The 23,825-nt window shown below is 54.4% G+C and overlaps 1 protein-coding gene across 1 annotated transcript in view; it reads left to right on the forward strand.

The window, feature by feature from the left end:
* ppp1r13l (protein phosphatase 1, regulatory subunit 13 like) overlaps window positions 1-22,748 on the forward strand; it is a 31,634-nt gene extending 8,886 nt beyond the window's left edge. Inside the window, exons 2-13 of the mRNA XM_069186454.1 lie at window positions 6,211-6,302; window positions 6,551-6,654; window positions 7,442-8,105; window positions 8,251-8,343; window positions 8,479-8,561; window positions 8,682-9,024; window positions 10,895-11,484; window positions 20,149-20,283; window positions 20,551-20,684; window positions 21,600-21,766; window positions 21,853-22,046; window positions 22,677-22,748. Of these exons, the coding sequence (XP_069042555.1) occupies window positions 6,269-6,302; window positions 6,551-6,654; window positions 7,442-8,105; window positions 8,251-8,343; window positions 8,479-8,561; window positions 8,682-9,024; window positions 10,895-11,484; window positions 20,149-20,283; window positions 20,551-20,684; window positions 21,600-21,766; window positions 21,853-22,046; window positions 22,677-22,712 (2,577 nt within the window). The 5' untranslated portion in view covers window positions 6,211-6,268 and the 3' untranslated portion in view covers window positions 22,713-22,748. The remainder of the gene's footprint in view (window positions 1-6,210; window positions 6,303-6,550; window positions 6,655-7,441; window positions 8,106-8,250; window positions 8,344-8,478; window positions 8,562-8,681; window positions 9,025-10,894; window positions 11,485-20,148; window positions 20,284-20,550; window positions 20,685-21,599; window positions 21,767-21,852; window positions 22,047-22,676) is intronic.
* Window positions 22,749-23,825: the final 1,077 nt, after the last annotated feature.

The raw sequence follows: 23,825 nt of genomic DNA on the forward strand, positions 1-23,825 counted from the left end.
GTTGTCTTTGATAGCCAATTCCAAAATTTTGAGTTTTTCATAAATGGTGTTTTGGTCTGATTGATTTGTATTTGGGAGCTTTTCCAAAGCTCCGCACTACCTGTCCACAAAAACACACACCGGTGCCTGGGAAGCATGGCTTTCATCCAGGACCAGCACCACTCCTCAGCTATTTCCTGCCTGGCATGGTCCTGCCTTTCCATTGTTCAGCTCTGTTTGAGGATGAGCCAGATTTTACAGCTGATAGCTGTTCCCATTGAGCCATTAAATCTCCTGTCCCTGAATCACTGCATTTAATTTTATGGCCTATCCTTGGCACTGTCCTCCTACGCTGAGTCACAAATTTGAATTTAATGATAGTTTCTTGCTATTCCTGTCTTTCACCCACCTCCTTGATGTGCACTCACCCAACACACACTTGACACCATCCTCTGATTTTGTTAATGTGTGTTGCCCAATCTGAAGCTGAGCTATCATCCTGTGATCCTGATGCCTTCATTATCTGTCAGTGTGCAGCATCCCTCTTTCAACTATTACTGTACCTCTACACTCTAAAGATCACTAGTCCAGTCTGTGTCCTATTGTAACTCTACAGTCCAGAGATCACTGGTCCAGTCTGTGTCCTATTGTAACTCTACAGTCCAGAGATCACTGGTCCAGTCTGTGTCAAATTGTAACCCTACAGTCCAGAGATCACTGGTCCAGTCTGTGTCATATTGTAACCCTACAATCCAGAGATCACTGGTCCAGTCTGTGTCCTATTGTAATTCTACAGTCCAGAGATCACTGGCCCAGAGATCTGTCTGTGATACTGTAGTACTGGATACAGAGTACGGTCAGTGGAACAGCCCTGTAATGTATGGAGGAGTGTTACTATGTACACATTTATAACAATCTGAATCACTTCAAAATTTTAAAACCGTGTCATCTGACCAGTGCGCGGTGTTCTTGGCTACATCTGGTTTGCGTGAAAGCTGTCCACAAGTGAGCGCTGCCTCTGCGGTGACAGATTTTGGAAGCGTCTGCATTTCCGTCTGCTGCCTCTGTCACCCTGCGTGCTGTGGAGTTGAGTCGGCGCCGGCGCCCGCAGGCCCGGAGAGCCGGTGTCGCTCGGGCGGTACAGCAGAGCCGTGTGCCCGTGGGCTCCAGCATGACTGCTCTCCTGGGCTCTCCTGGCAAACTGCCGTGCGCTGAGAACGGGCTGTTACGAGACTTGTTTCAGTGGAGGCTGATCACGCAGCTGCCCGTGTGAACTAACGGGGCACTTGATGGCGCTGCCCCATGAGGAAGTGGGGTGCCGGGGGAAGATGGGGCGCTGGTGGGGCTGTGCAGATGCCTTCTGACTCCTTACCCAGTCCCAGGGGAAGCCAGTAAAACGTGGACTTGTAAATCATTTTGGTTTTGCTCTCTCTCCGAAAGAGCTGTGGATCTGACATGCCCTCACCTCTAACCCAGTTCCCCTGTCCGAAACCTGGGAGCGCTGCAGTAATTCAAACCCGTAATTCAAACTCTGAGACAATCAACCGAGAACAACCCAACTGGCCCTCACACCCTGCGTGGTGAATGCCTGGCAGGAGGTGTGGAGGGTCGCTCCCATAGGCAGAGTTCTTATGGTGGATGCTGCGCTATACAAGTGTAAGCAATTATTATTATATTATTATTAGGAAGAGCTGCTTGATAAGCACAGATTAGGAGTGTGGGGTGGGGGCGTGGCTGCACACCCAGGGGGCGGGGCAGCACGTTGTGTGGGCGATGGGTGGGGCCTCGCCCGGGGAAACACCTGCATTGGCAGCCATGGCAGAGCCCCTAGAGAGAAAGAAAAGGAATAAAATAGAAAAGGAAACAGTCCAAAAAACAAAAACAAAGGCTTCAGAGACTGACACAGAGTGAGAACTGTGAGGGATGAAAAAGTGATCAGGCCCAGAAAGACAGAGGGAGGCCATGTGGGAGAAGGAGTGTCAGGGCTCGGACTCCCAGACACAGGAATGCTGGTGTCTGATAACATTCCACCTCTGCCGGCTCAACATGTTTACAGCTCTCACAGTGGCTGCCCTTCCTGCCTTATCTCTGCAGGGCAATGGTGCATTCCATCCAGCACGTTCCCAAGCCCTGTGCTGCGCTCTGCTTTCAGCCTGCAGCTCGCCCAGAGCGCAGGTCCCTCCGCACGGCTTCAGATCCGTCTTTTATCAGACTCCTCTTCCCCCCGGAGCTCAGGAGGGGTACAGTTACAGATACACCAGACTGACCTTGACTGTTGCACGCATACGCTCACACTCACTCCTGCACATGTGCACACTCATTCAGACTCACAAACACGTGTGCACACTCACACCTGTGCTCACGTGCACACTCACTCACACACACACCCACTGCAGGGACTGGGGAGAGTGGTTACAGGCTCACAGTTTGACACAGCAATCGGGCTGCTGAAGAGAAGAGCCTGAGAGCAGTGGAGAACCCCGATTCCTGCAGCCTCCCCGTGTCTCTCGGGGGGCGGCCAATCGGGAAAGCAAGTCCTGGGGCTCTTTTTGCAAGATCTCGAAATATCCTGTGAATTTGTTTGACCCATTTTCTGTGCTGGCTTGCACATTCTCGTGCTCACACCTGCAGACAAAGGAGAAGCATTCAGAGAAGCAGCGGTTTATATTAGCAGCACTGTCAGGCCTGTTCTTCTTGGGCGAGCTGTTAATCCGTGTCTCATCCTTTTGTGTTTTCCCTTAGTCATCCCACTGTTGGGAATAAGAGCAGAGAGAAAGGGGCTGAGTCAGGCTGCAGGTGAGAGATACTCAGCCTGCAAACATGATGACCTTGCCCTCCAGGCAAACACGGTTCAGCTGTGTGCTGTGATCCCTTGTGAAGACGACACCCCCCTCCCCGCCCTTCCCTTGCCTTTGCAGAACTGAACGCTGCTGAGTAAGGCTGATCTGAAAGCAGGGCTGTGGAACGGGAGGGGGAGGGGGTGCAGGTGACAGGGCAGGAGGAGAGGAAGAGTGAGGAAGAGGAGGCGAGCAGGCCACCAGCGAGAGAGGTCACAGAGGGGCAGAGGGCAGGAGTCCGGGGTGAGAAAGTCGAGGGGGGGGTACGGAGAGAGGGAGTGCAGGCTGCTGGGAGCGCGAGACAGAGGGAAGGAGCGAGGGAGGGAGAGTGACTGAGCTGGGAGGAAGGGAGAAACTGGGAGCGAGGTGGAGGGAGGAGGAGGCTGAGGGGCGCAGTTACCGAAACAGGAATACACCCTGCCTCCTTCTCCCAGTGAAACTGCACAGACCACAGCCCTTCTCTCTCTCTCCTGGGAAGCCTGTCTGCGCAGCAGCTGTCTAGAAGAGAAATGCACTTTCTTCTCCCACTGCAGTACCTGCTGCTCTGTGGGTTATAGGCTATAGTGTACATCACCTGCTGTTTCCCTTACTTCACTCTCACTAATGTTAAGCCTGTAATTATACCACTGTTTTGTACTCTATTTATATTTGTATTTCATACTCTAACCCTGTAGTCCAGAGATCACTGGTCCAGTCTGTGTCCTATTGTAACCCTACAGTCCAGAGATCACTGGTCCAGTCTGTGTCCTATTGTACCCCTACAGTCCAGAGATCACTGGTCCAGTCTGTGTCCTATTGTAACCCTACAGTCCAGAGATCACTGGTCCAGTCTGTGTCCTATTGTAACCCTACAGTCCAGAGATCACTGGTCCAGACTGTGTCATATCCCTACAGTCCAGAGATCACTGGTCCAGTCTGTGTCCTATTGTACCCCTACAGTCCAGAGATCACTGGTCCAGTCTGTGTCCTATTGTACCCCTACAGTCCAGAGATCACTGGTCCAGTCTGTGTCCTATTGTAACCCTACAGTCCAGAGATCACTGGTCCAGACTGTGTCATATCCCTACAGTCCAGAGATCACTGGTCCAGTCTGTGTCCTATTGTAACCCTACAGTCCAGAGATCACTGGTTCAGTCTGTGTCATATTGTAGCCCTACAGTCCAGAGATCACTGGTCCAGTCTGTGTCCTATTGTAACCCTACAGTCCAGAGATCACTGGTCCAGTCTGTGTCCTATTGTAACCCTACAGTCCAGAGATCACTGGTCCAGTCTGTGTCCTATTGTAACCCTACAGTCCAGAGATCACTGGTCCAGTCTGTGTCCTATTGTAACCCTACAGTCCAGAGATCACTGGTCCAGTCTGTGTCCTATTGTAACCCTACAGTCCAGAGATCACTGGTCCAGTCTGTGTCCTATTGTAACCCTACAGTCCAGAGATCACTGGCCCAGTCTGTGTCCTATTGTAACCCTACAGTCCAGAGATCACTGGCCCAGTCTGTGTCATATTGTAACCCTACAGTCCAGAGATCACTGGCCCAGTCTGTGTCATATTGTAACCCTACAGTCCAGAGATCACTGGTTCAGTCTGTGTCATATTGTAGCCCTACAGTCCAGAGATCACTGGTCCAGTCTGTGTCCTATTGTAACCCTACAGTCCAGAGATCACTGGTCCAGTCTGTGTCCTATTGTAACCCTACAGTCCAGAGATCACTGGTCCAGTCTGTGTCCTATTGTAACCCTACAGTCCAGAGATCACTGGTCCAGTCTGTGTCCTATTGTAACCCTACAGTCCAGAGATCACTGGTCCAGTCTGTGTCCTATTGTAACCCTACAGTCCAGAGATCACTGGTCCAGTCTGTGTCCTATTGTAACCCTACAGTCCAGAGATCACTGGTCCAGTCTGTGTCATATTGTAGCCCTACAGTCCAGAGATCACTGGTCCAGTCTGTGTCATATTGTAGCCCTACAGTCCAGAGATCACTGGTCCAGTCTGTGTCATATTGTAGCCCTACAGTCCAGAGATCACTGGTCCAGTTTGTGTCCTATTGTAACCCTACAGTCCAGAGATCACTGGCCCAGTCTGTGTCATATTGTAACCCTACAGTCCAGTGATCACTGGTCCTGTCTGTGTCCTATTGTAACTCTATAGTCTAGAGATTGCTAGTCCAGTCTGGGCTGTGTGGTATTGTAAGACTATAGCCGTGACTTCTTTTCACAGTTGAACAATCATTGGTTAAGGCTCATGTGTGCTGGCTTTTGAGGCTAGAATTTCCTATTCTCTTTTTTCGAAATTCAAGTAAGGGGCTGTGCTCCTAACTTCAGACGTAATGAGCGCTCCCGTGCTCCGGAGTGTGGGAACACAAGCTGCCGTCTCTGCGTGAGCACACGCACACGCACACGCACACGCACATGCAGGTGTGTTGTGCTCCGTGCCAGCCCTGCCAGGGCAGGAAGAGCACTGCCTGTTCAGACTCGAGAAGAAGGCAGTTCTCTGGAACCACGAAAATCCTGTTTTCCCACAAAGAGAGTCGGCGCTGGGCTGGCCGATTTGATCTCCCCCACCCCTGCGCTCTACCTTCAAACCCTGCCTCAGGAGTCACATGAGGGCAAAGCGGGACCACCTGCTGAAACCTGTTCAGCTGCTCCTAGCAGAAGCAGCTAAACAACACGGAGAAGCTGCAAGACCTGTGTTACTGTCTCTGCCCTGGCCGTTCCAATGCAAGTCGGCATTCTGTAGTTTCGGGGTTGGAAATTTCAACTTTAAAAATGGAGCGCAGCTATGAATACAATTACGATCTGTTCACAGATGGAGAGAGTTACCTCCTGCAAAAATAGTACTGGGGTTACAGCTAGTAATAATAATATTAAATATATTATATTATTAATATACATATAATATTAATACAATTTCCTGCATTAGGAATGATCTTTTTGCATACCCCAGCTTGCTCTCCATGAGACACACAGACACACAGACAGGGAGAGAGCCTGGGGTCAGAGCGCAGGGTCAGCCATTGTACAGCGCCCCTGGAGCAGTTGGGGTTAAGGGTCTCGCTCAGGAGCCCAACGGAGTAGGATTCCTCTGCCGGCTGCGGGTTTTGAACCAGCAACCTTCCAGCCACAGATCCTTAGCCACAGAGCCACCGCTCCGCCCCAAGGGGTTTGATCATATGGGGCTCAGTGGCAACCCTGCATTTCGGGTTATAAATAGCACTTAGTGAGACTGCCCCCTGCTGGCTGGTAGCGTGCTGGTGCACAGAGGATGGAGTGAATGGGGACATGAGCCAGAAACGTCACCCTCTCTTATAGTAGTCATCGGGGCAGACTTATCGATTAGACTGGAAAAAAAATAAGGGCCAATTAATTGAGCATTTTTTCTTTTTTTCTGGTCCAGGTCTCTAATCCCTGAGCAAGAGTGCCTAGTTAAAGGATCTCTTGACAAAGCCGCAACCATGAATCCAGTCAACTTCAGCAGCAGTAACTTCCGTGAGTACAGAACCTCTGGCAGTTTTGGGACTGTCCCGAACTCTCACAAAGCTTTGGATAATTGTGTGCTCTTCTACAGGGTATTGGGACATGGAGACTGCTGCTAAGCCACTGTAGCTACTGCTGCTGTATACAGTCTGAGTCTGTGCAGCTGTGTGTGTCTGCAGCTGTTTCCTGTTTCCCACGAGCTACCTGTCTGTGGGTCTGTACACCAGTGGGTGACTGACGGTCTTTGTGTCTATCCATAGTGGACAAAATGACCAGCGATCTCAACGCCTCTCTGGCAACAGCAGACGAGCTGTCGAAGGAGTTTGACAGCCTGTTTCAGGAGGTTGCCAAGCCCAGTAAAGAGGTACACACACTAAACACACTGTATATTATACACAACACACTGTGCTCTCTTTACATATGTTGTATTATATACACAGTACTTCACATAATGCACACACTATACTATCGAATACACATACTGTACTATGTACACATTACACAACTGTGTATAATATAGTACACATGCTGTGCTTTCTAACACAGTATTATATACATGGTGCTGCACACACTGTGCTTTCAAGTTTCACGTAGGTAGCTACATCAGTATTCACAGGCTGCAAAGGAACAGGTAAATGTTTAATCTATGCTGAAGGGAAAAGAAAAGAGAATATTTTGGCTGTGGAGCCTTCTTCAGTTGTGAAGAAGCCTGAAGAACATCTGAAGAAGGCTCCACAGCCAAAATCTTCTGTCTCTTTTCTTTTCCTTTCAGTATTGTATATAGCACACACAATAATCTTATTCTCTGCACTTGCCATATTACATGCAGAGTACACACATGGTATAATATACATCTGTCCAGCACATTCTTGGCTGTCCAGTTCACATGGTACTGAAGTGCCCCTGCTTAGGAGTTTCACATACAACAGACAGTATTGCACTATATATATTATACATAGTATAGTATAAGGGCACTACTATACATAGTATAGTACATATTCTACTATATACTATATAACAGTATATGTACTATTACACAGCCCACCTCGGTCAACAGTCCTTGTCCACTATTGCAAGTTACATGCGGAACGGACCTGCTGTTGCTCATGTGGTCACTTCCTTGCCTTACTTTGCCCATTGTTGTGCCTCAGAGCTCTAATTCCAGTCAGCAGTCCAGGTCGGAGACCCCCAAGAAGGAACAGAACACCAGTGCTCCCAGTTCCTCAGCGGGAATGGGGCGTAACACCTGGGATAACAAGGAGGCTTCCCAGTCGCTGCCATACAGCTCCAGCGCCGTGGAATCTGGGAGTAGTGCCTCCTACAGGTCGCTGGACTTGGCGTCAGGAAGCAACAAGTTTGACCCCCCCAGCATGTCCTCCTCCCTCTACTCCCGGCAGTTCACACCCCCAATGAGTAAAAAAACCTTCTCCTCCCTCCCCCCGACTTTTGACTCCACATACTCTGGTGGCCAGCTGACCCCCCCGAACCAATCCCCACGCACCCAGCGGTGCCACTCCCCTTCCAGGATGATGCAATACAGCAGCGGCCAATCCGCTGTAGGCAGCCTGAGCCAGCAGGAGCGCAGCCCCTCCCCCCAGACGTCAGTGAGCTCCGAGCCCGGCCTCTCGCCCTTCGACCAGTCCAAGCACTTGCGGAGGGGGCCCTCCCCTTCCCGGTCCACCACAGCGATGCCGCAGTATGAGTCCGGCCCCAGGGGGTGGGGCATGGGCGGGACAATGGACAGGAACTCCGCCTCCCGACCAATCGGTGGGAACCACATCTCCCACACCCTGCCTCGCAACATGAGGATATCAGGTAAGGACCCAGACTGCCGCGAGTGTAGAGCACACCAGCGGTTTCGCGCTGTGGAGAGCGGAAGGGTGCAGGGCAGCGTCGGTGTGTACTGGAATGCGGCGCAGTTCACCCATGAGGATCAGGTACACGTTTCTCTTTCTCTCAGACGACGGCGTGCAGAGACAGAGGCCGCCAGCTCAGTGGAACGAGTCCAACCTGGACGTGCCGGTCGAGCGGAAACCACAGCAGCCTTACGACAGTGAGTAGGAAGTAGTGCTGCTGCTGTCTGCCTCTGCCCTCAGTCTCTGCCCTCTGCCCTCTGCCCTCTGCCCTCTGCCTCTGCCTCTGCCTCTGTCTCTGTCTCTGCCCTCATTCCTCTGCTGCTGTGTTTCAGGGGCGGACTGGGTGAGGCCCTCAGTGGCCCCGGGCAACTGGAGAGAGTCCAACCTTGATGCACCCCCACCCTTGGCCATGAAGGTGAGTCCTTCTGTGACTCCTGCCTCCGTCTGTGGAGGGGCTCGCTGCTCTCACCCCGAATGGAGTGGTCCATTGGTCCGTTGCTTTTTAATCCCTCCCCTCCTCTCTCTCTTCCTGCAGGACGGACAGACTCCCTCTCTGCCGCAATTCTCCTCCCTTCCCAGGAACATCCACCTCTCCCTTCCCTCGGAGCGTCCTGGCGAGGGGAAGCCCCTGCAGTCCCCCAAGCCCCGCACCCCCTCTCCCTACGCCCCCCAGCCCATCATCAACCGCATCCCCATGCCCCCCTCCACGCCCCAGAGACCCCTGCGGCGCCCCATCCCCCTGTCCGTCATCATGCAACTGCAGTACCCACACCCACGGGGGGGCGGCCTCACGATGTACCCCAGGACGCAGCCGGGCCAGGGCCAGTTCCTGCCACCCCCCAGGCCCGAGCAGAGACCCCTCGCTTTCTACGAAGGAGGTAGGCAGCAAAAGGAAACTGTGTATGTTTCCCTCCACTGTTCTGTGTATGGGGGGGGGGGCCCAGTTCATTTCATGAGCAGAAAAAAACAGCGCCCCCTGCTGGTGGGGTGTTTATCTGGGGGCATGGGTTTTTCTGCTCATGGACTGGACTGTGTAGGGTAGTGGGGGGAGGTCACACATGATCCCGATGGACGTCTGCCCCCACGCCTTTAAAAGAAGGCGGTTCAAATAGAAAAATCACTGATCGTCGCTTTTCTAATATAGCGCCCTTCAAGGATGAGAACTAACAGCAGTGAAGGGGGGCATTCTCCATCCAAACTGACCCCCTCCGCCCACAAATCAAGTTCAAGTTTATTGTCATTACACTCATATACATGGTATATGGTATAACGAAATGCTATTTAGCTAGCTCTCGGACATAAGTAGTACAAAGAGAAAAAACAACAACAACAATACAATTGTGTAGCAAAAGAAAGACAGAGACAACAGGCAGTGTGCAAAAAAACAACAACAGGCAATGTGCAAAACAACAAAAAGGTAACAGGTTATGTACAAAAATATGCATCAACAGAATAAAATAAAGGGATAGAAATTATGGGGAGTGAGCTTTTGACATGTATGGTAGAGGTAGATTTTCAATGTGTGTTTGGGTTTTTGGTAAGAAAGAAAGGAAGAAGGCACTGTGAGGTTCAGATCATAGGTGAGAGGTGAGGTGAGAGTGAGAGAGGCTGGGAGTTTAACAGTTTGATAGTGCGGGGGTAAAAACTGTCTCTGAGTCTGGTAGTCCGGGCCCGAATGCTCCGGTACCCTTTTCCAGATGGTAGCAGATCGTAAAGTCTGTAGCTGGGGTGTGTGGGGTCTTTGATTATGCTTAGAGCTTTCCTCAAGCACCGTCTGTCATAAATGTCCTGGATAGATGGGAGGGTAACCCCAGTGATGGACTGGGCAGTTTTCACCACCCGCTGTGGGGCTTTGCGGTCAGCAGCACTGCCGTTGCCATAGCACACTGTGATGCAGCCTGTCAGTGTGCTTTCTGTAGTGCATCTGTAAAAGTTAGTGAGGATCTGGGGACATATCTTAGCCTTCTTCAACCGTCTTAGGAAGTACAGGCGCTGTTGCGCTTTCTTGATCAGACAGGTGGTGTTGAGAGACCAGGTGAGGTCCTCGGTGATATGGACACCAAGGAATTTAAAGTTACTGACCCTTTCCACTTCAGTCCCGTTGATGTGGATAGGGGCATGTCCGGTTTGCAGTTTCGTGAAATCAACGATCAGCTCCTTGGTTTTGCTGACGTTGAGGGTGAGGTTGTTGTCATCACACCATGTTGTTAGGAGATTGACCTCCTCCCTGTAGGCCCTCTCATCGTTGTCTGTGATCAGACCTACAACTGTGGTGTCATCGGCAAACTTGATGATGGAGTTGGTGTTGTGTTTGGCCTTACAGTCGTGGGTGTAGAGGGAGTAGAGCAATGGACTAAGCACACACCCCTGGGGGACCCCAGTGTTCAGAGTCAGTGCCGGAGGTGTGGTTTCCAAGCCTGACAGCCTGAAGTCTGCTTGTCAGAAAGTCCCGAATCCAGTTGCAGAGGGTGGTGATGCCCCCTGTGCCGAATCCACAAGCGTGGCAGGAATACGATGATAGATGATCTCGGTCGTGCAGACAGTCACGCCTGTTAAATACCTTCGCCCTTGGCCTGTGACTGCAGGCCAGTCCCCCCGCCGGAGCTGGGTCCAGTCGCGGACTGTCCTCTCCCTTCAGGATCGGCTCCGGTGTGCAGGACAGGGCCTCTTCTGCTTCTCGGTCCAGCGCTGGAGTTTCCTTCCTGTCCAGCTTCAAGTTCTCTCCCTCTCTCTGTGTTTCTGGGACAGCGCCGCACCCCGATGACGACCTGGAACCCGAGCTGGTCAGCACTCCCTGGGAGAGAAGTGAGACGGGGCCTGGGACCGGAACCGGGCCTGGGACAGGGGCGGGGGCCGGGACCGGGCCTGGGACAGGGGCGGGGGCCGGAACCGGGCCTGAGACAGGGGCTGCTACCAGGACCGGGCCTGGGACTGGGACCAGGGGTGGGTCGGAGCCGGAGGTGCAGAAGGAGAGAGACCCGGAAGAGGTCCCCCGGCCCCTCAGCCCGACCCGGCTCCAGCCGGTCGTGGTCCCGGAGAGCGAGGACATCCCGGACCGCAGGGAGATGCTGCGGATCCTGGGGGAGATCCCGCGGGCCCTGAAGAAGCGGGGCTCCCTGGACCCGTCGCAGCCCCTGCCCAAGCTGCCCCCCGTCCCCACCAACCAGTACAAGCAGATCATCAGCAAGCTGTTCCGGCGCGGGGCCGCGCGCCGCCCGGCCGAGAGGGGCGAGCCCGCCAGCGACGGCAGCAGCTCCTCGGAGGGCGAGGAGCCCCCCCTGCAGCCGGCCGCCGCGGAGACGCCCACGCCGGCCCCCCAGCCGGCGCCCCAGGCCAAGGTGAGAGGGGGTGCACATGGCTGACTGTCACCCCTCCCTCCTTCTCGAAACCTCCATCCTTCTGCTTCTCTTCCCCCTCAGATACATCTGTTCTTCATATTCGCTACTTCCCCTGCCTGCTCCCAGCACTCTCTCTCTCAGTGCAGTGTTAATGTACTGGAGTGTCCAGTCAGTGTGTCTGTATTAACCCCTCTCTCTCTCAGTGCAGTGTTAATGTACTGGAGTGTCCAGTCAGTGTGTCTGTATGAACCCCTCTCTCTCTCTCTGTGTGTTTCTCGCGAGACTGAGTGAGTGAGTGGGCGGAGCTTCGGTGGGTTTGATCGTGTGGCGGTGTTTTCTTCACTGGGTTTGTGTTTTTCTGTCTTTTTTGGGGAAAAGCGGGGTTTATTTTCTCATCATGGCCGGTTCTGGAGGCTCTGATCCTCCAGACCTCTCCTTTGAGAAACTAACTCGTCGCCATGGTGTGAAAATCTCCCCTGCGGAGTTCTGTCCGCTTGAGAGGTGCGTTCTTGCGGTCGGGGAGGTCGTGGGCTGCAGGAACATCAGGTCCGCTTCCCGCATGAGTGGAGGTATAGTCATTTTCTTGCAGTCTACCGATTTGGCAAACACCCTGGTGGAGAAGGGAGTTGTCCTGGACGGCACCTTCACCCCGGTACTGCCTCTCGCGGCCCCGGCTCGAAAGATCACCCTCTCCAACGTGCCTCCGTTCATGAGGAACGAGCTGCTGGAGAGGGAACTGTCCCGATACGGACAGGTGGTCTCTCCGATCAGGAGGGTCCCTCTGGGCTGCAGGGCACCGCAGCTGAAGCACGTCGTCTCTTTCCGGAGACAGGTCTACGTCATCCTAAAAAACCCCACGGAAGAGATCAATGTGGCCCTTAAATTTCGTATTGACAGCTGCGACTATGTTGTATTCGTGACTTCGGAATCGATGAAGTGCTTCAGGTGCGGGAGCGAGGGGCATGTGGTGAAGAACTGCCCGGAGGTGGAGGAAGAGACAGGCAGGGAGCCTCAGCCCCAGGGCGCACAGGAGGCTAGCCGACAGCGCCAGGCAGCGGGGAGCGGAGCAGCGCAGGGAGGCAGCGGGGAGTCAGAGCCCACGGCCGGGGTGCAGGAGAGGAGATCGCTGGAGGGAGCAGGTGAGCCCGAGCCGGTGGCGTCCCAGTCAGGAGAGCAGATAGTAAAGAGTGGACCACCGCAGCCCTCAGAAGAGCAGGGAGCCCCCCACACCGGAGAGCAAGAGATGAGCGCTGGCGGAGAGATGAGCGCTGCTCAGGAGAGTCAGGGAGAGAGAGAGCAGGTAGTGACACCGACAGGGGGAAACGCGTCTCAAGCGCCAGCGAAAATTGCAGACACGGTGTGGGGAGGAAATGAGTTATCATCTGAAAAAATAGATGATGGTTTTAAGACGCCGCGGAGAAAGCGCACGAAAAAATCTGTGCAGAGTGCGGTGCAGAAGAAGCGCAGCACAGAGAGCTCGGTGGAGGGCGGCTCTGTCGCCGGCCCGGGGGCCGCGAGTGACTCCGACACCGGGAGAGTGAGGACGCGCTGGAGTGTCCTCGCCGCCACCGCCGCCGCCGCCCGGAGCTCCTCGGAGTCCGGGAGCGACGACGAGGGCGGCTTCACCGACTCCTCTCTCGCCTCGGGCTCCTCGGCCCGGCGGAGCTGCAGAGGAGGCTACAGTTTCCAGAGCATTAGGGAGTTCTTAGAGAAGACTAAAGGTAAGAGGGGAACTGTGGTCGAGGACTTTTTTCCCGACACCGAGCTCTTTGTCCTCTCCGCGACGCGCCATCTGAAGAGGGGCTCGGGTGCGAATGACTTCAGCGATCAGGAGAGATGGCGCCTGAAGAGCCTTTTAGGTAAGATCAGGGCAGGACCGCGGAACGCACCTCAGCACGAATGAGTCCTGTCCCTCACGTCACTTCACTATCCGTCTGCGTGCTACATGTCTGTTCGTGTTTTATGTTTTTTCTTTTTTTCTTTTCCGCAAACATGGGCGACATTAGGATAGGGAGTTTGAACACCAATGGGTGCAGGAGGGCTTTGAAGCGAGCTGCGGTGTTGGAGATTCTCAAAGAAAAGAACCTGCAGGTGACTTTCCTGCAGGAGACCCACACCGACAGCTCCAACATCATCGCCTGGCAGCGGGAGTGGCAGGGGGACATCGTGTACAGTCACGGGTCCCCTGTGAGCGCGGGGGTCGCGGTGCTGTTCTCTGTGGGGTTCAAGCCCCTCTCTATCGCCGTCCAGGAGGTGGTGAAGGGTCGCCTGCTACTCGTGCGAGTAGTTATCGGAAAGAAAACCTTTGTTTTTATTAACGTTTACGCTCCCACCGACGGCGGGGAGAGGGTCACCCTCTTCAGGGAGCTTGAGACTGCACTGGCGACCTGCCAGCCTGAAGAGCTGGTCTTCCTGGGGGGGGATTTCAACTGCACAGAGAGCAGCACACTGGACAGGAATCACGCAGAGCCACATGGCCCGTCGGCCAGGGAGTTGCGCAGGATCCTCGTCAAGTCTGACCTCACTGACATCTGGAGAAGATGTCATGGGGACACGAGGCAGTACACCTGGGCCCAGGTCAGGGGGAATACCCTCTCTCTGGCCAGGCTAGACCGACTTTACTGCCGTAAACATCATTACAGCATCGTCAAGCAGTGCTCCATCTGTCCAGTGGGCCTGTCGGACCACTGTCTCACTGTCTGCACAGTCGCTGTGCCATCAGTGAGGGCCCGCAGTGCCTACTGGCACTTTAATACCCAGCTGCTTGACGATGCTCACTTCTGCGACTGCCTCGTGTTCTTCTGGCAGCAGTGGAGGAGTCAGAAAGCCCACTTTGTCTCCCTGAGGCAGTGGTGGGATATTGGCAAGGTGCAGATTCGCCAGTTCTGCCAGCAGTACACTGGAAGTGTCACGAGAGGTATCCGTGAGTCCATGAAGGCTCTGGAGAGAGACATTCTGGAGCTCCACCAGGCTCTGGAGTGTCGTGCAGACAGGAGGCTAATTGATGACCTCCACACCCAAAAAGAATCACTCATTGGCCTTCTGGACACAAAAGTACAAGGAGCTCTAATAAATTCTAGGGTTCAGAGTGCATCACAGGTAGACGCCCCGACTCGCTATTTCTTCGGCCTAGAGAAGAAACCGGGCCAGAGCCGGCAGATCCACTGCCTGCGCTCGGAGACAGGGCAGGAGCTGCACGAGGCCGGGCAGATCCAGGAGAGGACCGTGCAGTTCTATAAAGCGCTCTTCTCCAGCGAGGCTAGTGAGGACTCGGTCCGCACACGCAGGTTCCTTAAAGACCTTCCACAGGTCCCCGAAGAGGAAAGGGCAGGGCTGGAGAGGCCTCTCTCCCTGGAGGAGCTCTCCACCGCACTCAGTGGCTTGAGCAATGGCAAGACCCCTGGTCTCGATGGCCTGCCAGCCGAATTCTATCGTGCCTTCTGGGCTGTGCTGGGTCCTGACCTGCTCGATGTATATTTGGAAAGTCTGGAGCAGGGGGATCTGCCACTGAGTTGCAGGAGAGCTGTTGTCACCCTGCTGCCCAAGAAAGGGGACCTGTGTGACATTAAGAACTGGAGACCTGTTGCCCTGCTGTGTGTGGATTATAAAATCCTGTCCAAGGCTCTGGCCAACAGGCTGAAGGTGGTGCTGGGGTCTGTGGTGCACTCCGACCAATCGTACTGCGTGCCCGGAAGGTCAATCTTTGATAACATATTTCTGATTCGAGATGTTTTGGCCACCTCCAGACTATTGGGTTTAGACACTGGTCTCATTTCGTTAGACCAGGAAAAGGCCTTCGATAGGGTTGAACATCAGTATTTGTGGAGGACCATGAGGTCCTTCGGGTTCAGCCCTGTCTTTGTTGCCATGATTCAGGTGCTGTACAGTGACATCTTCAGTGTGCTAAAGGTCAACGGAGGGCTGAGTGCTCCGTTTCCAGTGCGGAGGGGAGTCAGGCAGGGCTGTGCACTCTCAGGAATGCTCTACTCCCTTGCCATCGAGCCTCTGCTACATCAGCTGCGCCGGGTCATCAGGGGCCTGTCCATCCCGGGCTGCCCCGACTCCACTGTCAAGATCTCGGCGTACGCTGATGACATCATGGTCGTGGTCAGTGGAGAACAGGATGTCAGGGCGCTACAGACAACTTTAAGTGATTTCCAGCGGCTATCATCAGCCAAAGTGAACTGGGCCAAGAGTAGCGCCCTACTCCTGGGGGAGTGGAGCGAGATGGGTCCCCCAGCCTTGCCAGAGAGGCTCAGCTGGACCAGAGGGGGACTCAAATACCTGGGGGTGCACCTGGGGGATGAGGCCAGCGTGAAAAAGAACTGGGAGGGGCTCCTTGAAAAAGTGAAAGGTCGTCTGGACCGCTGGCGCTGGCTGCTCCCCCAGATCTCCTACAGAGGCCGGGTTCTGATTGTCAACACCCTGGTGGCTTCGATGTTGTGGCATCGCTTGGTGTGCCTGGAGCCACCAGCCGGACTGGTCGAGGAGCTGCAGGCCACGCTCCTCGACTTCTTCTGGGACGGACTGCACTGGCTGCGGAGGGGCGTCCTCTATTTGCCCAGAGAAGACGGAGGGCAAGGACTTATCGACATCCGGAGCCGAGTGGACGCCTTTCGCCTGCAGGCAGTGCAGAAGCTGCTGTTCGGCCCGGCCTCGCTGTCCTGGAGGGAGCTGACCTTCACCCTGCTGCGTCGAGCAGGACACCTCGGGCTCGACTGTGTGCTCTTCCTAATGGACACCAGCAGGGTTGACCTGTCTCCACTGCCGCCTTTCCAGCGCAGTCTCCTGGAGGCCTGGCGGCATCTGCGCGTGCAGAGGGAAGAGGAGCGGCCCAGTCTATACTGGACACTCAGGGAACCATTAATACACAATCTACGAATGGACATAGAACCGGGCCGCTCCTTGGACTTTACCAGCAGACTGGTCCACGCCAACATCACACAGCTCCACCACCTGCTGGACGTGGATCAGGGCTGCTGGCGCAGCGTGGAGTGGGCGTGTGACGCGCTGGGACTACACTCGCGGCGGTGTGTAGACAGGTTTCTCAGTCAGCTTCGCTCTGCTCTGCCTCTCGAGGAGATGCTGCTGATCCAGGGTCTGTTTGAGGATCATCGCATTCCAATCACACAGCCTCCTTTCCCTGGTCTGCTAGTGTCTCCTGCGCTCAGTCCCGGACCGACGGGATCTCTCCTTGAGCCCCTTGCCTCAGAGGAGAGGTCTCTAGCTGGTGTTGGGGGGAAATGTCTGTACAGACTAGTCGTAACATCTAGGCACCAGGCCCAGCTGTCCGCGCTCCCTGACACTCCCTGGAGGGCTCGTCTGGGAGTGCCGGATGACGTCCGGCCTGCCTGGGGTAGCCTCTACAGATTTCCCCTCAACAAGAGGGCTGGTGATCTGCAGTGGAGGGTCCTGCACACCATCCTGGGGGTCAACTCGTTTGTGTCGGTTCTGGACCCGGCGGTGTCTGACGCCTGTCCCTTCTGCGCTCAGAGGGAGACGGTGTTCCACTGCTACAGCGCCTGCCCCCGCCTGTCGCCCATGTTTGCCGTACTGATCCGGCTCTTCACCAACCTTGGCCTGGCCTTCAACAATGTTATCTTCGTGTTTGGGGTAGGTCACACAAAAAAACGGAAAACTCAGACCCTCCTCGCTAATTTTTTGCTGGGCCAGGCCAAACTCACCATCTACAGGACTCGGAAAAATAAGATCTCTGGTTCCGGGTCTGTAGACTTGGTGAGGATGTTCGAAGGGTTGGTGAAGAGCAGGATATCTTTAGAATTTTTGTTTTACAAATCGCATAATGACCTCAGAACATTCGAAAAGTTTTGGTGTTTTGGAAATGTCCTGTGCAGGATCATAAATAATGAAAGAGTTTTATTTCAATTATGATTTTTATTTATTTTTATTTTTTTTTTTTCCTCTTAATTCTTAAAATAGAGTTTTAAGACCCTTGATTAATACTTTTGTTTTTTTCTGTCAAATAAAGTTTGATTGAACTCTCTCTCTCTCTCTCAGTGCAGTGTTAATGTACTGGAGTGTCCAGTCAGTGTGTCTGTATGAACCCCTCTCTCTCTCAGTGCAGTGTTAATGTACTGGAGTGTCCAGTCAGTGTGTCTGTATTAACCCCTCTCTCTCTCAGTGCAGTGTTAATGTACTGGAGTGTCCAGTCGGTGTGTCTGTATGAACCCCTCTCTCTCTCAGTGCAGTGTTCATGTACTGGAGTGTCCAGTCAGTGTGTCTGTATTAACCCCTCTCTCTCTCAGTGCAGTGTTCATGTACTGGAGTGTCCAGTCAGTGTGTCTGTATGAACCCCTCTCTCTCTCAGTGCAGTGTTAATGTACTGGAGTGTCCAGTCAGTGTGTCTGTATTAACCCCTCTCTCTCTCAGTGCAGTGTTCATGTACTGGAGTGTCCAGTCAGTGTGTCTGTATTAACCCCTCTCTCTCTCAGTGCAGTGTTAATGTACTGGAGTGTCCAGTCGGTGTGTCTGTATTAACCCCTCTCTCTCTCAGTGCAGTGTTAATGTACTGGAGTGTCCAGTCAGTGTGTCTGTATGAACCCCTCTCTCTCTCAGTGCAGTGTTAATGTACTGGAGTGCCCAGTCAGTGTGTGTGTATGAACCCCTCTCTCTCTCAGTGCAGTGTTAATGTACTGGAGTGTCCAGTCAGTGTGTCTGTATGAACCCCTCTCTCTCTCAGTGCAGTGTTAATGTACTGGAGTGTCCAGTCAGTGTGTCTGTATTAACCCCTCTCTCTCTCTGTGCAGTGTTAATGTACTGGAGTGTCCAGTGTGTCTATATTAACCTCTCTCTCTCAGTGCAGTGTTAATGTACTGGAGTGTCCAGTCAGTGTGTCTGTATTAACCCCTCTCTCTCTCTGTGCAGTGTTAATGTACTGGAGTGTCCAGTCAGTGTGTCTGTATTAACCCCTCTCTCTCAGTGCAGTGTTAATGTACTGGAGTGTCCAGTCGGTGTGTCTGTATGAACCCCTCTCTCTCTCAGTGCAGTGTTCATGTACTGGAGTGTCCAGTCAGTGTGTCTGTATTAACCCCTCTCTCTCTCAGTGCAGTGTTCATGTACTGGAGTGTCCAGTCAGTGTGTCTGTATGAACCCCTCTCTCTCTCAGTGCAGTGTTAATGTACTGGAGTGTCCAGTCAGTGTGTCTGTATTAACCCCTCTCTCTCTCAGTGCAGTGTTCATGTACTGGAGTGTCCAGTCAGTGTGTCTGTATTAACCCCTCTCTCTCTCAGTGCAGTGTTAATGTACTGGAGTGTCCAGTCGGTGTGTCTGTATTAACCCCTCTCTCTCTCAGTGCAGTGTTAATGTACTGGAGTGTCCAGTCGGTGTGTCTGTATGAACCCCTCTCTCTCTCAGTGCAGTGTTAATGTACTGGAGTGTCCAGTCAGTGTGTGTGTATGAACCCCTCTCTCTCTCAGTGCAGTGTTAATGTACTGGAGTGTCCAGTCAGTGTGTCTGTATGAACCCCTCTCTCTCTCAGTGCAGTGTTAATGTACTGGAGTGTCCAGTCAGTGTGTCTGTATTAACCCCTCTCTCTCTCTGTGCAGTGTTAATGTACTGGAGTGTCCAGTGTGTCTATATTAACCTCTCTCTCTCAGTGCAGTGTTAATGTACTGGAGTGTCCAGTCAGTGTGTCTGTATTAACCCCTCTCTCTCTCTGTGCAGTGTTAATGTACTGGAGTGTCCAGTGTGTCTGTATTAACCTCTCTCTCTCAGTGCAGTGTTAATGTACTGGAGTGTCCAGTCGGTGTGTCTGTATTAACCCCTCTCTCTCTCAGTGCAGTGTTAATGTACTGGAGTGTCCAGTCAGTGTGTCTGTATTAACCCCTCTCTCTCTCAGTGCAGTGTTAATGTACTGGAGTGTCCAGTCAGTGTGTCTGTATTAACCCCTCTCTCTCTCAGTGCAGTGTTAATGTACTGGAGTGTCCAGTCAGTGTGTCTGTATTAACCCCTCTCTCTCTCAGTGCAGTGTTAATGTACTGGAGTGTCCAGTCAGTGTGTCTGTATGAACCCCTCTCTCTCAGTGCAGTGTTAATGTACTGGAGTGTCCAGTCAGTGTGTCTGTATGAACCCCTCTCTTTCTCAGTGCAGTGTTAATGTACTGGAGTGTCCAGTCAGTGTGTCTGTATTAACCCCTCTCTCTCTCAGTGCAGTGTTAATGTACTGGAGTGTCCAGTCAGTGTGTCTGTATTAACCCCTCTCTCTCTCAGTGCAGTGTTAATGTACTGGAGTGTCCAGTCAGTGTGTCTGTATGAACCCCTCTCTCTCTCAGTGCAGTGTTAATGTACTGGAGTGTCCAGTCAGTGTGTCTGTATGAACCCCTCTCTCTCTCAGTGCAGTGTTAATGTACTGGAGTGTCCAGTCAGTGTGTCTGTATTAACCCCTCTCTCTCAGTGCAGTGTTAATGTACTGGAGTGTCCAGTCAGTGTGTCTGTATTAACCACTCTCTCTCTCAGTACAGTGTTAATGTACTGGAGTGTCCAGTCGGTGTGTCTCTATTAACCCCTCTCTCTCTCTCTCAGTGCAGTGTTCATGTACTGGAGTGTCCAGTCAGTGTGTCTGTATGAACCCCTCTCTCTCAGTGCAGTGTTAATGTACTGGAGTGTCCAGTGTGTCTGTATTAATCTCCTGCTCTCTCTGTCTCAGGGGCTGAAGTCTGTCCTGAAACGCGGTCCAGATCGGAAGGGTTCGGGGCGCCGGGCTCGGCTCAGTCCCCTGGTGCTGCTGCTGGATGGTTCTCTGGTGGGAGAGCTGGAGACAGTGCAGAGAGCAGTGCAGGAGGTACAGTCAGTCAGTGACGTGTCATGGAAGTGGTGTTCGCTGATTGTGATACAGCACTGAGCCATTATATTACCATGAACCATTGTGTATGCTGTGTTCTCATGTTCCTGTCTTAGTGTCTCAGCTCTGTGTCCCTGTGTTAGTGTCTGACTGGACAGTGTCCCATGTGCTGTGTAACCGAATTGCAGTGCTGTAGTGTTAGTTGTGCTGCAGTGTTTGTGATGTTAGTGCATTGTGCAACAGTTGTGCTGTGCTGTGCTGTTGTAGATGAGTGACCCCAGCCAGCCCAATGATGAGGGCATCACCGCGCTGCACAATGCTATCTGCGGGGGGCACTACACTGTGGTCGACTTCCTGGTGCGAATTGGAGCCAACGTTAGCGCACCTGACAGCCATGGCTGGTGAGATCACCCACGCTACCCTCCGATCCCTCTCTCTCTCTCCTCTCCACCACGCTCCCCCTGACCCCTGACTTCCTCCACACCCCCCAACCCTTGACCCCCAGCCTGACCTCCTCCACACTCCCCTCTGCCCCCTGAACCCTTGACCTCTGACCCCCAGCCTGACCTCCTGCACCCTCCTCTCTGCCCCCTGAACCCTTGACCCCTGACCCCCAGCCTAACCTCCTCCACACTCCTCTCTGACCCCTGGCCCCTGACACCCAGCCTGACTCCTCCACACTCCCCCAACCCCTGACACCCAGCCTGACTCCTCCACGATACCCCCGTCCCCTGAACCCTTGACCCCTGACCCCCAGCCTGACCTCCTCCACACTCCCCTCTGCCCCCTGAACCCTTGACCTCTGACCCCCAGCCTGACCTCCTGCACCCTCCTCTCTGCCCCCTGAACCCTTGACCCCTGACCCCCAGCCTAACCTCCTCCACACTCCTCTCTGACCCCTGGCCCCTGACACCCAGCCTGACTCCTCCACACTCCCCCAACCCCTGACCGCCAGCCTGACCTCCTCCACGATACCCCCGTCCCCTGAACCTTGACCCCTGACCCCCAGCCTAACCTCCTCCACACTCCCCTCTGCCCCCTGAACCCTTGACCCCTGACCCCCAGCCTGACTCCTCCACACTCCCCCAACCCCTGACACCCAGCCTGACTCCTCCACGATACCCCCGTCCCCTGAACCCTTGACCCCTGACCCCCAGCCTAACCTCCTCCACACTCCCCTCTGCCCCCTGAACCCTTGACCCCTGACCCCCAGCCTGACTCCTCCACACTCCCCCAACCCCTGACCGCCAGCCTGACCTCCTCCACGCTACCCCCTGTCCGTTTGACCCCTGACCTCCTGTCTGTCGCTGCCCCAGGACGCCCCTGCACTGCGCCGCCTCCTGTAACGACCGCTCGCTGTGCGAGTACCTGGTGCGGAACGGCGCGGCCGTGCTGGCGGTGACGGAGAGCGACGGCGCCACGGCGGTGGACAAGTGCGACCCCTTCGCCCCCGGGTTCGAGGAGTGCGAGGCTTTCCTGCGAGGTAGCCGCCGCGCCGAGCGCCACACCGCCGCGGGCCCGCCCGCCGCTCCCCGGACTCTGACCTCTGTCTCCCCTGTCCGCGCCCAGGAGCCGAGCAGGCCATGGGGGTGGAGAACAGCGGGGTGCTGTACGCGCTGTGGGGGTACCAGGCCCAGGCCCCCGACGAGCTGAGCTTCCGCGAGGGGGACATGGTGACCATCCTGCGGCGCGAGGGGCCCGAGAGGTGGTGGTGGGCCTCGCTCTGCGGCAGGGAGGGATACGTCCCCAACAACTACTTCGGGGTGAGGAGGGAGGAGACCAGGACAGGAGGAGGGGAGAGAGGAGAGGAGAGAGGGAGGAGGGGAGAGAGGAGAGGAGAGAGGGAGGAGGGGAGAGAGGAGAGGAGAGAGGGAGGAGGGGAGAGAGGAGAGGAGAGAGGGAGGAGGGGAGAGAGGAGAGGAGAGGAGGGGAGAGAGGGAGGAGGGGAGAGAGGAGGGAGGAGGGGAGAGAGGGAGGGGAGAGAGGGAGGGAGGAGGGGAGAGAGGAGAGGAGGGGAGAGAGGGGAGGAGACCAGGACGGGAGGAGGGGAGAGAGGAGAGGAGGGGAGAGAGGGAAGGAGACCAGGACAGGAGGGGGGAGAGAGGGAGGAGGGGTGAGAGGAGGGGAGGAGAGAGAGGGGAGGAGGAGGGAGAGGAGACCAGAACAGGAGAGGGGAGGAGGAGGAGGAGGGAGAGGAGACTAGAATTGGAGAGGGGGGGAGGAGGGAGGGAGGAGAGGAGGGGGGGCCAGGAGAGACCAGGAGAGGGGAGACTGACAGAAGGAAGACGCAGGAAGAGGACAGCGAGGGCGCAGTGTGCTTTCTTGATGCCCCGCTTGTTGGCACAGCTCATACGAGCCCAGCTTCTGATCTCGCCTGCTTCTTGTCTCTGCAGCTCTTCCCCAAGGTTCGGCCCAAATCCCTGTGCTGAGGAACCCGGCACCCCTGTGCCCTCCCCTCCAGGCCCTGGACAGCTGGGTCAGAACTGGACTACACTGGGGTAGCACTGGCACCATACTGGAGCTGGCACAGTACAGGCGCAGACTCCAGATTGCTTTACTAACACACGCACATGCATAGCTCAGATCTCCTTTCCAGTACAGACCGGTATAAGCACACATATTCAGACTGTGCCTCTGTGCAGCCAGTGCCCCTGGAAACGGAGATAACATTGTGCTCGACTCAACACCCGGCACAAAAAGGAGCAGACACTAACACAGCAGCAACTGGTGTAGCCCAGCGTTTTGGGTGTCATACAGGGTCTGATGCAGATGCTCATGCAAATGGTTCACAAGGGTTACAGGCTCTCTAGATGCTCTTTTTTTTTTTAAGCTGAGCAATTGCTTTGTCGTCTTCTGTGTGTGGACTGCTCCAGGGCAGTTCAGGGATCATGCGTGCAGAGAGGTTCGCTGGGAGACAACGACACAGCCCTGCCAGAAGCAGGCCGTGCGGGTCTGCAGAGCTCTCTCTCCAGGGGTGCTCACCTCGGAAAAGGCGCTATATAGAATGCTAACCGAGAATCAAACGCATTAGTGTGGGACGGGGACATGGCTCCTACACCTGCTCGCCCTGGGCTGCCGCAGTCTGACTTGCCTGCACTCTCTCCCTCTTATCAGGACACAGCGAGCTGTAACCACAGCAAAAGACCAGCATTCAAAGTCACAGCGTTCACAATCATATCACCCTCGGCTGAGACTAAATATGGACAAGCGCTAAGGATTGAAGTATCAGCCCCTTTCTGACAGACTGCTGATAATGTCTGCTGTAGTGTGCTGTGAGAGAGAGTGTGTGCTGTATATTGACTTTCCTGTAGTGGTGGGGGATTGAGGGGGTGTATAACGGTCTGAATGTGAAGGAGAGTGTGTGTGTGCACCTGTGTATGCGTGTGGGGGAGTGAGTGCGTGTGTTTGTATACACACACACACACACCGGGCTGTGTGTGATCACTGTGTCTGACTGTGGACCGCACATTGCTGGGGTCCTGGGTGTAATTCCGGGGGTACTGTCTGTGAGGAGTTTGCATGTTCTCCCCATGTCCTTGTGG

The sequence above is a fragment of the Lepisosteus oculatus genome, chromosome 3 (assembly GCF_040954835.1).
Source record: "Lepisosteus oculatus isolate fLepOcu1 chromosome 3, fLepOcu1.hap2, whole genome shotgun sequence".
Taxonomy (NCBI): domain Eukaryota; kingdom Metazoa; phylum Chordata; class Actinopteri; order Semionotiformes; family Lepisosteidae; genus Lepisosteus; species Lepisosteus oculatus.